Genomic DNA, 16,631 nt, shown 5'->3' with positions numbered 1-16,631 from the left:
CATAACTTGTTTATTGTATATTTGTAATACAGTTTATTGTGTATTATATGTCATAGATGCTTTCTTGCATCTCTCTCTCTCTCCCTCTCTCTCTTTCACTCTCTCTCTCTCTGTGTTGGCTGCAGCCATCATCTGCTTCATAAGGGAAGCTGGTCGGTGATTGGTCCCAACGCCACTCAGAGACTGCGTCTGATTGGCCGCCGAGTGACCAGCGCATTATGTGATTGGACACAGTGCCCTTGGAGGCAGCGGCTGATTGGACGGAAGGAGACGGATTTGTTGATTGGACGGGAATTTTAAGGGAGGCTGGTCAGTGATTGGACGCAACCCCCTTAGAGACAGCAGTTGATTGGCCACCAAATAATCGGGCAAAAGTTGACAAACAGGAAAACAAAAAAAATCGGAAATTGGAATTTAGTTGCAGGTACAGCTGAAGGGATTTAGCGCTCGGTACAATTACCGCCTTAGAAGATCATCTGAGCATCCTGAAATCATATCTCATGAGCACGAGTCAAGTAGCGAAAGATAGCCGGGCGACGCTATGAACTTATATGAATTTTTAAAATCCGATACGTTTAAATCGTTCAAAAGCTACAACTACAACGTGATAAATAACACTAAATAAATGCTGGAGACAAATGTGCTGGAGAAACTCAGCAGGTGAGACAAAAATGGTGGAGAAACTCAGTGGGTGAGTTTCTCCAGCATTTTTGCCTCACCCGCTAAGTTTCTCCAGCATTTTTGCCTCACCCACTGAGTGTCCCTAGCATTTATGTCGATGCTGCCTCACCCGCTGAGTTTCTCCAGCATTTTGTCTACCTTCAATTGTTCCAGCATCTGCAGTTCCTTCTTAAAAATAACGTGGGTGAATGAATGTACCTGCACACCAGGAAGAAGCCCGTGCTCACGGTCCGGAGCCCTTAAGGACAGTGAGTTTTAAGAAATTCTCCCGTGAATTTTATTCAAAGGGACGCGCCGTCGTTAATACTTGGTCAAAACACAAATACATTTACTGAGGAATGTAGATGTATTGGTGACACATTGTATAACTACGTGTTAACTACTGGCTGTTAACAAGTGCTAACAGTGGTAGTTAACAAATCGTTTTCATCTCATGGCTGGTGCAGCGGTGACTTGCACGATTTTCCATGGTCGTTTCTTTTAAAAATTCGTATTTAACAACGTGAATTCGTATTTCCGTATTCGTATCGCATTTCCGTACGAAATATGGAAAATCCGTACTACTTGGCAGCTACGCTAACCCGATGTTTTCCCCTAAGTGGCTGGAGGGAGCGAGTTGAGGCAGATACTATAACAATATTTAAAATACATTTGAATAGGTACATGGATAGGAAAGATATGGGCCAAATATAGGCAAATGGAACTAGCTTGGATGCAACATGTAAGTCGGCTTGGACAAGTTGAGCTGAACTATAACAATATTTTCTATGTACATGGATAGGAATGACTGGGCCAAATATAGGCAAATGGAACTAGCTTAGATGCAACATGCAAGTCGGCTTGGACATGTTGAGCTGAAGGGCTTGTTTCTATGCTATATGACTCCATAACCACTCCCGGCTGACTATAAACAACAGGAAAACCAGATTGACTAAGCATAAGAACATAGAAGTTGAGCATCAAACTGCTGACCACAGAATACACTGAAGAACTAAAGAGGTATTACAAAGATTTGAGGCCTGTGTAACGCCTCTTTGACATTCTTAGTTGGTAAAGGCATTGGAGGTTATGGGGAGAAAGTAGGAGAATGGGGTTGAGAGGGAAAAATAGATCAATCATGATCGAAAGGTGGAGCAGATTTGATAGGCCGAATGGCTTAATAATGCTCCTATGTCTTATGGACTCCTCCATGCACTGGTAGGAAGCATTCAAGGAGAATATCAAAATGTCCAATATCCCCAAAGACTTCATTGAGCAAGATGGTAAGAGGGAATTGCATAAACTCTCGAAAAGCATGCAGAATCAGCTTCTGCAGGAGTTGACACCAGTAGACGTGGAGGAAGAAGTGCAAGAGGTAAAGAGCCAGCAAGCATCACTCTTTACCTCGGCGTCCTCCAAGATGGTCCATCCGGTTTATTAGTTTTGGAGGGATGCAAGCTGAAACTTTACAAGACCAACTTTGGAGTATAATGAGCAGATTTGGGCCCCATATCTGAGGAAGGATGTGCTGCATTGGTGAGGATCCAGAGGAGGTTTGGGAGAATAATCCCAGGAATGATTGGATTAACATATGATGAGCATTTGTGGACACTGGGCCTATACTCACTGGAATATAGAAGGATGAGGAGGGACCTCATTGAAACTTACCAAATAGTGAGAAGCCTAGATAGAGGCGATGTGGAGAGGATGTTTCCACTAGTCTAGGACCAGAGGCCATAGCCTCAGAATAAAATAATTTATCTTTAGAAAGTTGTGGAAGAATTTCTTTAGTCAGAGTGGTGAATCTGTGGAATCCATTGCCAGACAGCTGTGGAGGCCAAGTGAATGGATATTTTTAAAGCAGAGATTGACAGACTCTTGTTTAGAGAGTGTGTCAGGGGTTATAGGGAGGTTTCACGGCAGTCGGGACACGACCCGTACTGTTGCTACGCTACTCCAAATGGATTACACGCGATGTACTGCAGGTAGGCACTTACCATTGATTCCAGCGTAGCGGGCCTGTTAAAACCCGCTGAAATTGTCAATTTTTGCGCTGTAAATAATTATGGAAATCGGGATAAGCGTGAGAGACATTTAGCATACTTCAGAATTCCAAAAGTGAGGAGAAATGACGGTAGATAGAAACAAGAGCTGAAGGGACAACAACAGCCAGAGTGCTTGGCGAACATTGGCCATTTGCTCACTGCATTTCATCAAGTAAGGCATTATTTGTGTTTTTTCCTGATTCCTTTGGCATCTAAAAAGTTTCAGAAGTGATAAATCTGGCTGTAATTTTTTTAAATCGCCCATGGTTCTCGTGGGTTTTTACATACAAAATGAAAACGCATCTGAAGGAAAATTTACAGCCAGATTTATCACTTCTGAGAATTTTAGATACCAAAGGAATCAAGAAAAAACACAAATATTGCCTTACTGTTGATGAAATGCAGTGAGCAAACGCGATAATTTCCAAAATTTTCAATGTTTACCAAGCACTTTAGCTGCTGTAGTCCCTTCAGTTCTCGCTTCTCTATACCTTCATTTCGCTTCACGTTTGGAATTCTGAAGTTGGGTACATGTGTCTCACACTTACCCCGATTTCCACAATTTTTTTCAGCGCAAAAATTCAACATTTTGGCGGTTTTTAACAGGTAGGAAAGTACGCGTTTCTAGCATTAATAACATATACCGGAAGTGACGGATGTCTTCCAGTTGGATTTAGCGGCTCCGTGCGTCGAGCCCTATGAACCAGTGACCTTCCGTGCAACCCCCCTATAGGGAGAAGGCAGGAGAATAGGGTTGAGAGGGAAAGATAGATCAGCCATGATTGAAAGTCGGAGTAGAATTGTGCACAATTTTGGTCGCCCAATTATAGGAAGGATGTCAACAAAATAGAGAGAGTACAGAGGAGATTTACTAGAATGTTGCCTGGGTTTCAACAACTAAGTTACAGAGAAAGGTTGAATAAGTTAGGTCTTTATTCTCTGGAGCACAGAAGGTTAAGGGGGGACTTGATAGAGGTCTTTAAAATGATGAGAGGGATAGACAGAGTTGATGTGGACAAGCTTTTCCCTTTGAGAATGGGGAAGATTCAAACAAGAGGACATGACTTCAGAATTAAGGGACAGAAGTTTAGGGGTAACATGAGGGGGAACTTCTTTACTCAGAGAGTGGTAGCAGTGTGGAATGAGCTTCCAGTGGAAGTGGTGGAGGCAGGTTCGTTGGTATCATTTAAAAATAAATTGGATAGGCATATGGATGAGAAGGGAATGGAGGGTTATGGTATGAGTGCAGGCAGGTGGGACTAAGGGAAAATAATTGTTCGGCACGGACATGTAGGGCCGAGATGGCCTGTTTCCGTGCTGTAATTGTTATATGTTATATGGTTAGACTTGATGGGCCGAATGTCCTAATTAGACTACTAGAATTTATGCTACACAAAAAAGCTGAAGAAACTCAGCGGGTGCAGCAGCATCTATGGAGCGAAGGAAATAGGCAACGTTTCGGGCCGAAACCCTTCTTCAGACAGTCGGCCCGAAACGTCGCCTATTTCCTTCGCTCCATAGATGCTGCTGCACCCGCTGAGTTTCTCCAGCTTTTTTGTGTACCTTCGATTTTCCAGCATCCGCAGTTCCTTCTTAAACACCTAGAATTTATGAATAGGTTGTCCTAGATTACGATGCGGTCAATCTATTTGAGCTCAGGTGATCGCATATTAATCTGCCATCACCATTTTGATCTATTTCAGGATGTTTTTTTATTGGCTCCGTGTTAATCTAAAGCAGATGCCCTGTTTGACTTGGAGCAAAGGGCAGACGTGAACTGCAGCAGCAATGGGGCACATTGGGATTTGTAGTCCCTATCTCGGCTAATCCGCTTTGATTCAACACCTCGTGTGTCTATGGAACTACATGTCCCAGCATGCTATGGGAAAGCGACTCTCGCCTTCTCCTACCTGCCGCCTGTGATCCTCCCGCCGGCTCGGGTCCAAATGCACACGGGTCGGATGGATGGAAATCGGCGGACCCTCGCGCCGCACTTCCAACTCAAGTGAAACATCGCAGGTAAAGAACTGTGATGGACTCCGTGCCTCCGCTCAGCACCGTTTCCCCAGCAACACGGGAGACGCCATCTTTGATCACACCCAGAATTCAATGCGTGAGTCTTTTTTATTTTTCGTTGTTTTTATGTCATATGTTTGCAGCAGGACCTGTTTATTTTTTACCTTTCTGTCACAAAGTCGAGCACACGAGAAACAGACCGGGCGGGGTGGCTTGTTTTGGTTTATCTTGGGGGGGGGGATGATGAGGTCACCATCAGGGCAGAGGTCGATGTGTGTGATGTCACTGGCGAGAGCTGTCATTTGTCTGGGGTGTTGTGAAAGGAAGGGGAGAGAGGGAAGGTGAGAGGAGAGGAGGGAGGGAAAGAAAGAAAGAAAGAAAGAAAGGCAGGGGCAAGATCACAAGGAGAGAGGGAGAAGGAGCCGTGTTCAAGAAGGAGGAGAGTAAAAGGAGGAGGGAATAAAGGTTGCAAAAGGAAAGGAAAGATGGAGAGGAGAAGGTGAGGTGTTTTAATAGAGAAAGAGGGGGAGGGGGGGTTGCAGGCGGGGAAGGAAGGATTCAGGAGCAGAAAAAAAGAGGTTGAAATGAGAGCGATAGAGATCTCCACAGGGGGTCGTAAATAGAGAGGAAGAGAGAGAGAGCGGAGGAGGATCTCACAGGGAGACACAGAGCGGAAACTGGGAAAGAAAAACATTCCTCGAAAGATTAAATCAGGATCAGAAGCCGAGAAACGGACTAGGGAAATTATAATATATATATATTTTTTTTAATTAAAAAAAAAAAAGATTGATTACGGAGGAAAGGTTAGAGAAAAGAGACAGGGGGTGAGATTGTTGCAGCGGAGATAAAACAGTGGAAGAGAGAAGGGGAAAAACACCCAGCAGGAAATGTGATCGCGGGAAGAGCAAATGAGGGGACCGGACAGAAAAGTCAACAGTGGAAGTATCTGAGAAACAATCCAAGGAGGGCAGAGGGAGAAACAGGACCAGCCAGCAGAGCAGAGTGTGGCTAAGAAACAACTAGCCCAGTGGAAGCATAGGGCAAGTTCGGGGAGCAGTCGACAGCACAGTGGAAAGGCGACAGGAGAGGAGGGCAGGGGGATCAGGGTTACACGGGACAAACAGACGGGAGAGTGCAGGGGTGAGAGGGCAATGCCGAAGTGTAGGCTGAACACTTGGCAGATGTAAACAGCCTGCAGGAGGAATATAAATAGAGCGCAAAAAACGGAGTCAACAAAACATAGAAACTGCAAGAGAAGTGCGCATGTGAGAGAGACAGCGACAAGTACACTGACACAGCAAGACTCACCAGGAGCTGCAAACATCAAGAACAAGAATTACTCTACGTTCATCTGCTGCTGTTAAAGCAAGAAGGAGAAAGGCGAACACCGACTTGCTCTCCACCAAGAGGAAATTGAGAACAAAGCAAAGGCAGGAACCGGCGAGAGAGAGCGCGGTGAACACACTGCGCCGAACTTCCCTGTTAGTATGGGACTAAAGCAAGAAGAAAGAAGGCAAAGTATCCCCACTGCTCGCCGTTAGACTCGTGCCAGAGTGCGGCTGGCTGGACGTGGATGACAGATGCTGCAGTGAGATAACGTACTTACAAATCGAAGCAAGCTCTGACGGGCCGGTTAACAAAGTGAGGGCTACTGGGTGGACTGGCTGAACTGTGACTATTGTTGGGACAAGAAACTCCGTTTTCTGTGGAATGGTTTCAGGTAGGGAAGCTTGTGTGTCTTGTGTTTGTTGTGGATTTGCGAGCTGTGATGAACACACAGAGGAAGCGTGTTTTCTGTGGAGAGAACCAGCTGGTGCAGTGTGTCACGGGGTGGTAATGCAATCCAACATTTTTGCAAGGACATTTGGAGAACAAAATAAGCAATCTTAGCCGGTTTACGTGCCTTTGACGAGGGCGTTTTTTTAGTGTGCGACTGCCTGGAGATCATATCTTCGTTGAGAACATAATGTGTTTGCCGAACAGTGAGTTGGCATAACGGGAGTCAACCCTGCCAGCTGATCCTATCTTGGGTGCTGGTCCTTTTTGTTTCAATGTCCCTCGCCCACGGTTCCTGCTCCTAGTTAGAGTCCGGTGAACTACGCTGGAAGATGCTTGCAGGAGCGTGTGTGTGAGAGAGAGAGAGAGAGAGAGATGTCATTCGGATTGCTGTTGAGTCATGGAAACGAGTCATTTGTTACTATTCCGGTGGAAAGCACAGCGGATGTTTCATTTACTGAAGAAGGGTTGGAACCTGAAACATCATCTATGCGTTCCCTCCAAATGTGCTGCCTGACTGCTGAGTTCCTCCAGCACTTTTTGTTTTGCTCCAGACTTTCACATCCTGGCCTTGCGTTGCAGAAAGTTGCTGAATTTTATTTATTTGTCAGCTGAGTGGAAATTGTTCTTGATATTTTCTCTGTCTGTTTCCACTGAGCAGTCTCTTGTAAACGGAAGACATGGTGAGGGGGATTGGATTCCATCCTAATTGCCATTTCCTCGGCAAAGAGGGATAACAGCCCTGGTAAATTGATCCATCAGTCCATGGTGGATTGGAGATCCACTACGGATGCTGGACAGCTGAAATAAAAGCAGACAATGCTGGAAACACTCAGCAGGCCATGGGAACCAAAATGTTTCAAGTTGCATTTGGGGTATTGCATGCAGTCCTGGGCATTTTATTATATGAAGGATGTGGAGGCTTTGGAAAAGGTGTAGAGGAGGTTTACCAGAATGCTGCTGGGATTAGGGGGTATTAGCGGCAGGGAGAGGTTAGACATATTTGGATTGTTTTCACTTGGACACCAGAGGTTGACGGGAGACGATAGAAGTATATAAAATGATGAGAGGCATAGATAGATTAGACTGTCAGAACCTTTTTGTAAAAGATGGAAATATCAAAGTTGCGCTGAGATGTGCCAGGCAATTGTCTGGAACGTGCTGCTGGGGTGATGGTGGAGAGTGGCATTTAAGAGACTTTAGGATAGGCAAATGGACATGCAGGTAATGGAGGGATATGAATTATGTGCAGGCCAATAAGAGTTACTCTTGGCATCATGTTCAGCACAGACTTTGTGGGCCAAAGGGCCTGTTCCTGTGCTGTACTTACTACTATGTCCGAGACCCTTGAAAGATAGATGATGGTTGGTGGGTGGCAAGGATCCTGAGTGAATCCTATGCTGTTCAAACCACCCGATCGGGATAGAAGTCTGGTGGAACAAGAAGGAAACAAGTGACCGAGGGATTGAATCTGTGACAAACATTTGCCGCTTCTTCAGTCCATTAAATCTGTCGAGGTTGAAGTCTCCAACTCAGATTCCCGATTAATTAATGTTCAAATGAGCATCAAAATATAAAAGACAGGATTCCCTCAGGCAGCTGTTTGGACAACGTAGGTCCCTGTCAAATGATGGGGCGCAGGCCCAACTGAGTCAGAAAGTCATACAGCAAGGAAACGGGCCCTTTGGCCCACCTTGTCCATGCCGACCAAGATGCTCAATTTAGCCGTTCCTGGCCCATCGCCCTCTGAACCTTTCAAAGGTTTCAAAGGTCTTTTATTGTCACATGTACCAATTAAGGTACAGTGATATGCGAATTACCACACATTCGTACAAAAAAAAGCATCAAGACACACAACTACATAAGTTAACATAAACATCTACCACAGTGGATTCCCCACATTCCTCACTGTGATGGAAGGCAAAAAAGTCCAATCATGTTGGGCAGGCTGGGACTTCATTCCTTGGAGCGCAGGAGGCCAAGGGGTTCTTATCGAGGTGTATAAAATCATGAGGGGATTAGAGGGGGTGAATGCACAGTCATTTACCTGGTGTAGGGGAATCAAGAACCCAGAGGACATGGGTTTAAGGTGAGAACCTCGAAAGATTACAAAAACATACTGGATGGCAACTTTGTCACACAGAGGGTAGTTTGTATATGGAACAAACGAGCAGACAAGGTAGTCGAGGCTGGTATAACACCATTTAAAATACATTTGGGCAGATACATGGATAGGAACATTTTAGATGGCAAGTGGGACTAACATAGATGGGGCATCATTGTCAGCAAAGGCAAGTTAGGCCTGTTTTTGTTTCCAATTACTCTATTTACTCTTGTATTCTATCAATATTCATATCCATCCCACCATCTGTCGAAGGTCCCGACCTGAAACATCACCTCTCCATTCTCTCCACAGATAATACCTGATCCACTGAGTTTCTTCAGCACTTTGATCAAGATTCCAGCATCTGCATTTCCTTAGAATATAGAACAGTCCGGCACAGTAACAGGCCCATTGGCACACAATCTCCACACCAAACATGATGCCAAGTTAAATTAATCTCCTCTACCTGCACTTCATCCATATCCCTCCATTCCCTGCATAGCCACGTGCTTATCCAAAACACATCTTAAACAGCACAATGTTTAAGAAAGAACTGCAGATGCTGAAAAAATCGAAGGTAGACAAAAAAGCTGGAGAAACTCGGCGGGTGAGGCAGCATCTATGGAGCGAAGTAATAGGCGACGTTTCGGGTCGAGACCCTTCCTCAGACTGAACCAGGGTCTCGACCCGAAACATCACCTATTCCTTCGCTCCACAGATGCTGCCACATCCTGGTTCGTTGTCTCTGTACTGTACACTGCACACTGAACTGTACACTGCACACTGAACTGTACACTTCGAATGCATTTCGTTGTCTCTGTACTGTACACTGACAATGACAATTAAAATTGAATCTGAATCTGAATCCTGCAGTGTGGTGACCAGGACTGCACACAATGCTCCTCGTGTAGTCTAACCAATGTCTTGTCATTTTATATTCTATGCCGTGGCAAGATGCTGTATGCCACCCACAACATCCTTTATGCCGGTGGTTCAATTAACATTGAATTCAACAAGTAGAGCAGGCAAAAAGACACAAAGTGCTGGAGTAACTCAGCGGGTCAGGCAGCATCTCTGAAGAACATGGATAAGTGGCATATCGGATCGAGGCCAGACTGTTCCCCAGAGATGCCGTCTGACCTGCTGAGTTACTCCAGCACTTTGTATCCTTTTGTGTATTAACCAGCATCTGCAGTTCCTTGCTTGTACACTATAGCAGGCAAACCAACAAGTGTTAGTAAGCAAGTTGAGCAGATGATGTGGAGGGATTTCTTTTGCAATGGATGAACTATTTTGTTTGGGTACATAGAACATAGAACGTAGTACAAGATAGGAACTGACCCTTCAGCCCACAGTGCCTGTACTAATCATGGTGCAAATGTAAACTAATTCCAGCTGCCTACATAGAGTCCATATCTCACCATTCCCTTCCTGGTCGTGGGCTGTCTAAATGCCTTTTAAATATTATTATTACTTCGACCACTTTCCCTGGAGCGCATTGCAGACACCCACCACTCAGTGTGTAAAAAAAGAAAACCTGCCTTGTAAATCTCCTTTAAAATTTCTTCCTCTGACCTTAAAAGCTATGCCCTGTCATCTTGACATTTCCACTCTGGAAAAGTGGTTCTGACTGTCTACCCTGTCTATGCCTCTCATTATTTTATAAACTTCTATCGGGTTATCCCTCGGCAGTCGACGCTTCAGAGAATACAATCCAAGTCTGTCCAACTTCTCCTCATAGCTAATACCTCCGAATCCAGGCAGAATTCTGGTAAACCTCTTCTGTACAATCTCCAAAGCTTCCACATCCTTCCTGTAATGGGGTGACCAGAACTGCACGCAATACTCCAAATGCAGCCTATTTATATGTTTATACAGCTACAACACAACTTGCTAGCTTTTGTGTTCAGTGCCACAACTGATAGAGGCAAGCATACCATACATCTTCCTGCTTTTAGTTTTTCTTCATAGTGGAGGAAGGTTTTCAACATATGCGTGGGAGGTGGTAGGAGGTTGCAGGTCACCTCGACCTTGATTTTTGTTTGGGTGGCGGGCAAGGTCACCAGAGGTTGCTGTTTAGGTCTCCTAAGTGGGACAGGGGCTTAAGAGTCCTGGAGACACAAGGACCTGCAGATGCTGGGTTAAAAAAAACTGACACAAAGTGCTGGAGTTACTCAGCAGGTCAGGCAGCATTTCTGGAGGGGTGATCTTATAAAGGTGTATAAGATCATGAGGGAAATAAATAGGGTCAATGCACTGTTTTGTTTTGTTTTTTTACCCAGAGTAGTGGAATCAAAAACCAGTGGATGTAAGTTTAAGGTGAGTGGGGAAAGATTTGATATGAACCCGAATGGCAATTTGCTGCCTTGCTGCACCAGAGACCCGAGTTCGATCTTGACAATGACTGCTGTGTGTACAAAGTGTGACTTGCGTGGGTTTTCTCCAGGATCTCCAGTTTCATCCCACACTCTAGAAGTACAGGTTTGTAGGTAAATTGGCTTGGTATAATTGTAAATTGTCCCTGGCATGTTTAGAATAGTGTAAGTGTGCGGGGATCGCTGGACTTGGTGGGCCGAAGGGCCGGTTTCCGTGCTCTATCACTAAATTATACTAAACTAAAGTAGAGCTCTGACCTTAAAAGGTCCCAATCCGACCTCTCTGTCCTGGGTCTCCTCCATTGCCAGAGTGAGCAACACCGGAAATTGGAGGAACAGCACCTCATATTCCGCCTGGGTTGCTTGCGTCCTGATGGCATGAACGTTGAATTCTCCCAATTTTGCTAGCCCTTGCTGTCTCCTCCCCTTCCTTAACCCTCGAGCTGTCTCCTCCCATCCCCCCTCATCCTCGGGCTCCTCCTCCTCCCTTTTTTCCTTCCTTCTCCCCCCATTAGTCTGAAGAAAGGTTTTGGCCCGAAACGTCGCCTATTTCCTTCGCTCCATAGATGCTGCTGCACACGCTGAGTTTCTCCAGCATTTTTGTGTACCTTAGAGCTCTCATAGCTCAGTGCCAGCTGCCTGTCTATGAACTGGCAAAGCTAAGAAATGCGAGTTGGGCAAGTTTTGAAATTCCTTGGATAGCCTGCACTGTGAAGAAATATATCTGCTTCTGACACCCAAGTCATCCAGCCTCCTTGCTCACGTGCTTGTTTATCCCACTTGCCCTGACGTCTGCAGCTCTGTGTGGCAACTCTTGCAGGCAGGTTAAGTGGGATTCCGGTGACACACATTTGCAAACAATCTCTTTCCAACGTTCCGAACTTGACAAGTGGCAGATATACCGACAACAATCACTCGACAACACACCACAGAGTCATCAGTCTGCTACTCCGCATTCATTGTTGTACATTTTCACCACTGACTTTAGGGCAACTGGTGGTCCAGCACCTACTTTTATCTGGACAAAATTGCACAAGTGCACTTGAAATCCCCCTGGAAGCCCTCCCCCTGAAATGTGGCGCCTAGGCTGGGTGAGGCAGCTGATCTAGTTCACCTGGTTTCTGCGGCCAGACTTCCGATCGGCAGATTGAAATTGCACCCTTCGGCCGCAGCTCTGGAACTCCGGCACGACCTGAGCTGGCGGATCCCTTCCCATAGCCAACTTCCAAAGCCAACTTTGTAGGCTCGCAGGCTGGTTTCTCGCCCCCGCCCTTCGGACCGTTCCAGTACCGTTTGACTCCTCTCGGAGGCTGTGATCTCTGTTGGTCCGGCAAAAACACTCCAGAAAGGCTCTGGAACCAAAGATGCTGGAAATTCGCTGGTGGACACCTGTACCTATTGTGAGCTTCAAGCAAAGGAGTTTCATCGAATCTTGTATATGACACTAAACTAATCTGAATCTGAACCTTCTAAGGCAAGGATATGAAACCTCGGAACTGATCGTTGCAGAAGCAACAGGCAGGAACCAACGCCTGCTTCCTCTGCATCAGATCTGGAAGTTTGGAGATGGTGCACACTGCAGTCACAGTACTCCCGTGATGGAGGGAGTTGATGTGTAAGGTGGTGTCAGCTTGGGCTCCAATGATTTAGAGCTTCTTGAGACTTGTCAGAGTTGCACTCCTACTGGCAAGTGGACAGTATTTAGTTATGCACCTGCCTTGAGTTCTGTCGGCAGTGGAAGTCAGGAGGTGAGTCGCTTGGCCAAAGGATAGCCAGCTAGTGAGCTGCTGTTATGACCAGAGTGTTTATCTGGCTGCTTCAGTGATGTTTCTGGCCAAGGGCGACTCCCACACTGTTGATGGTGTGGTCTGAGCTGTGAAACCTCTGCTGAGATGGTGGTTCTCTCATCTCTGAAGTGAGGATTGACTGAGGAAAGAATTCTGCTCACTGATCCTTGTTTTTGATGTTTCTTTATTTTACATGTCTTTTCCTACTATTTCTTTTGATTGTTATTTTCGGTGTGTATTAACTTTTTTGTCAATGATTAGTGATGTACAGCACTTTGTTGCAGCTATGTTTGTTTTTAAAGTGCTCTATAAATAAAATTATTATTATTATTATTATTATCCTTGGCCAATACTGGAGGTTATCATTAAGACTGAAAGGGTCACGATGGAATGGGATTTTCAGCATGGAATAGGGTGACCTAGCAGAGGATTTGACTTGCTCTACCTGTCATAGAGCTGTACAGCATGGAAACAGGCCCTTCGCCTGTCCCCGCTGACCATGCTGAGACTGGACAAGGCCCATATGCTTGCATCTGGCCTACAACCCTCCCTTTCAAACTTGTTTTTTTTCCTTGAGAATTAAATTCATGAATACACTTCCTCTTTATTCTTCCTCCATTCTAACACTTGCACCTCACTTTTATATTACCCAAAGACTGCCAAGGCTATAAATAACAGTTGCTGGAAAATAGAGTCAAGGCCTGGATAGAGTAGATGTGGAGAGTATGTTTCCACTAGTGGAAGAGTCCAGGACCAGAGGTCATAGCCTCAGAATTAAAGGATGTTCCTTTGGGAAGGAGGTGAGGAGGAATTTCTTTAGCCGAAGGGTGTTGAATCTGTGGAATTAATTGCCACAGAAGGCTGTGGAGGCTATCAATGTCCCACCTACGCTTGTCCCATTTGCCCACGTTTGCCCCATATCCTTCTAAACCTTTCCTAATTCATGTACATGTGAAGAGTCATTTCAAGATAGACACAAAATGCTGGAGTAACTCAACGGGACAGGCAGCATATCGAGAGAGATGGAATGGGTGACGTTTCGGGTTGAAACCCTTCCTCAGGCTAGTCGGGAAATCCACAGATCCACAGAGGACGCAGTCTCAACAACACTGAACCTCGTACTGTCACACCTCGATCGGAAAAATACTTATGCCAGGATCCTCTTCATAGACTTCAGCTCTGCGTTTAACACAATCATTCCGCAGCAGCTGGTGGAGAAGTTGGAGCTATTGGGGGTTGATGCTGGCACGTGTAACTGGGTCCTGAACTTTCTATCACAACGGCAGCAGACAGTCAGGGTGGGCAGTAGGACATCAAAAACCATAGCCGTGAGCACTGGCTCGCCCCAAGGCTGTGTCCTAAGCCCCCTGTTGTTTAGTCTGCTTACACACGACTGTACTGCTAGACTCAATAACAACTTCATCAACAAGTTCGCTGATGACACAACAGTGGTGGGTCTCATCAGTGACAATGATGAGTCGGCATACAGGATGGAGGTGGAGCTGTTCACAGGATGGTGCAAATCCCACAACCTCATTCTCAACGTGGGAAAAACTGAGGAGATGGTGGTTGACTTCAGGAAGGCGGGAAAACGACACCATACACCTCTGCACATCGATGGAGCTGATGTGGAAAGGGTCAGCAGCGTGAAGTTCCTAGGACTCCACCTGTCAGATGACCTGATGTCCACAACCAACACCACAGCACTGGTCAAGAGAGCCCAGCAGCGACTACACCCTCTCCGAAGACTACGTAAAGCAGGTCTCCCCACTACACATCTACGAACTTTTTATAGGGGGACAGTCGAGAGCACATTAACCAACGGCATCACTTCCTGGTACGGGAGCTGCAAGGCGTACGAACGGCACCAACTTGACAGGATTGTGAAGACCGCCAGCAGGATTATTGGTGCTCCACTCCCTTTCTTGCTGGACATATACAGGAAGAGATGTCTCAACAGAGCCATCTCCATCATCAAAGACCCCTACCACCCATCGCATCACATATTCTCCATCCTGCCATCTGGGAAGAGGTACAGGAGCATTAGCTGCAAAACCAGCAGGATGCTCCTCAGCTTCTTCCCGCAGGCTATAAGACTGATAAACGGACTTAGCACCCTGCCAAAGTATCGCGCACCAACCACCAACCTGGACACACTGCAGCAGCTGTCGATCGGAACGCCTGTTGATGTTTAGTAGAGAGTAGAGTGTTTAATCTAATTTGTTCATGATATATGTATTTTTATTTCTATTTACTTGTTGTTATTTGTACTGCACACTGAACGGACACTGGTTGAGCAACGTTTTTTTGTTTCCTCTGGGTATGTGAGTACTCAGGAAATAACAATAAAGATATACTGAATACTGAATATACTGAAAGGGAAACAAGATATACAGACAGTCTGAAAAAGGATCTCAAACTGAATTGTCACCCATTCCTTCCCTCCAAAGATGCTGCCAGTGCCGCTGAGTTACTCCAGCTTTTTGTGTCCACAGAAGCTGGCCCTTCGGCCCACCAGGTACGCCCCGACTAGCGATCTCTGCACATTAACACTATCCTACACCCAGTAAGGACCATTTTTCATTTACCAAGCCAATTAACCAACAAACCTGTACGTCTTTGGAGTGTGGGAGCAAACCGAAGATCTCGGAGAAAACCCATGCTGGTCACGGACAGAACGTACAAACTCCGTACAGACAGACCCTTAGTTGGGATCGAACCCGGGTCCCCAGCGCTGCATTCGCTGTAAGGCAGCAACTCTACCGCTGCGCCATCATGACCGCCCATGGCTGCCGTTCCTTCCTGCACAAGTGTTTTTTTTAATGTTATAGTACCAAGGAAAACTGCAAGAGATGAAGGAAATGCTGCAAATACTCAACAGGATCAGGCAATGGCTGTGAAGAGAGAAATGGAGTAGATGTTGTGTGTCAATGAACCTTCGCGGGACCTGATGAGGGGTCATTGATCTGGAGTGTTAACATTGTTTTTGTCCCTGTCGATGCTGCCCAATCTGTTGAGTACCCCCCAGCTTATTCTGGTTTACGGAAAGCCCAAGTCCTTCTTCTCTAAGTTTCAACAGTTGATGTTATTGTGCATTCCAACCTCATTAGGCCATCTCTCTCTCTCTCTCTCTCTCTCTCTCTCTCTCTCTCTCTCTCTGGGGAGGCCAATCATCATTAATTAATTTCTAAGCAGCAGCAGGAGTTTGCAATTTCTATATTAGTTATGTCACAGGATCAGGCAAGATAACATTTCAACCTATAGATTAACCTGCTCCATTATGCTGGAAATACTCGATTGTGGGGAGAGAAACTGAGTTAATGTTTCAGGTCAAAGACCCTTTGAGAGGGAGAGAAATTAAGCTTGTTAAGCTGCCAAGAAGATTGTTCCATTTTCCACTCTAACGAAGGGCCTTTGACCTGAAACATTCACTCATTTTCTCTTCCCTCCGATGCAACCTAACCTGCTGAGAATTCCCAGCATTTTCAGTTTTTATTTTAGACTTTCAGCATCTACAATTTGTTTTAATTTTCACAAAACTTGCTCCATTGCTGCTGCTAACTGGTTCAACAATGATTCAGATTTTGCCTGGTTTATTCCCTGCTTTGATCTTAGCCGTTAGCAGTTTGGTTGTTGTCCTCGTATCACGGTTTAGACAAAATAGTTTATGCAGATTTCTCAGCACAGAAACTGGCCCTTTGGCCAACCTTGTCCATGCCGGCCAAGTTGGCGTACAAAACGGTGCCTTTTACATTTGGACTCAGTGCGCTGTTCTATATATTCTGTACTAACCAGGCTTAAATATGGTGATAATCTTACTGAGCAATTTGCAAATAAAATATTTTACTGTACCTTGGTACACGTGATA

General features: G+C 45.6%; 2 protein-coding genes across 2 annotated transcripts in view; one reads left to right on the top strand and one right to left on the bottom strand.

Annotated features, from left to right (window-relative positions):
- Positions 1 to 4,833, bottom strand: part of abcb8 (ATP-binding cassette, sub-family B (MDR/TAP), member 8) — a gene marked incomplete at its 5' end in the record, with an annotated part of 61,874 nt that extends 57,041 nt beyond the window's left edge. The window contains one exon of the mRNA XM_055633419.1: positions 4,616 to 4,833. Coding sequence (XP_055489394.1) covers positions 4,616 to 4,833 — 218 coding nt within the window. The remainder of the gene's footprint in view (positions 1 to 4,615) is intronic.
- A 156-nt stretch (positions 4,834 to 4,989) lies between these two features.
- atg9b (autophagy related 9B) overlaps positions 4,990 to 16,631 on the top strand; it is a 61,408-nt gene continuing 49,766 nt past the window's right edge. The window contains exon 1 of the mRNA XM_055633552.1: positions 4,990 to 6,441. The gene's annotated coding sequence lies outside the window, so the exon portion shown is untranslated. The remainder of the gene's footprint in view (positions 6,442 to 16,631) is intronic.

This window comes from Leucoraja erinacea, chromosome 4, assembly GCF_028641065.1.
Source record: "Leucoraja erinacea ecotype New England chromosome 4, Leri_hhj_1, whole genome shotgun sequence".
Classification (NCBI taxonomy): Eukaryota; Metazoa; Chordata; class Chondrichthyes; order Rajiformes; family Rajidae; genus Leucoraja; species Leucoraja erinaceus.
The sequence above is the reverse complement of the archived record's forward strand: the minus strand, read 5'-3'. Positions and strand labels throughout refer to the sequence as shown.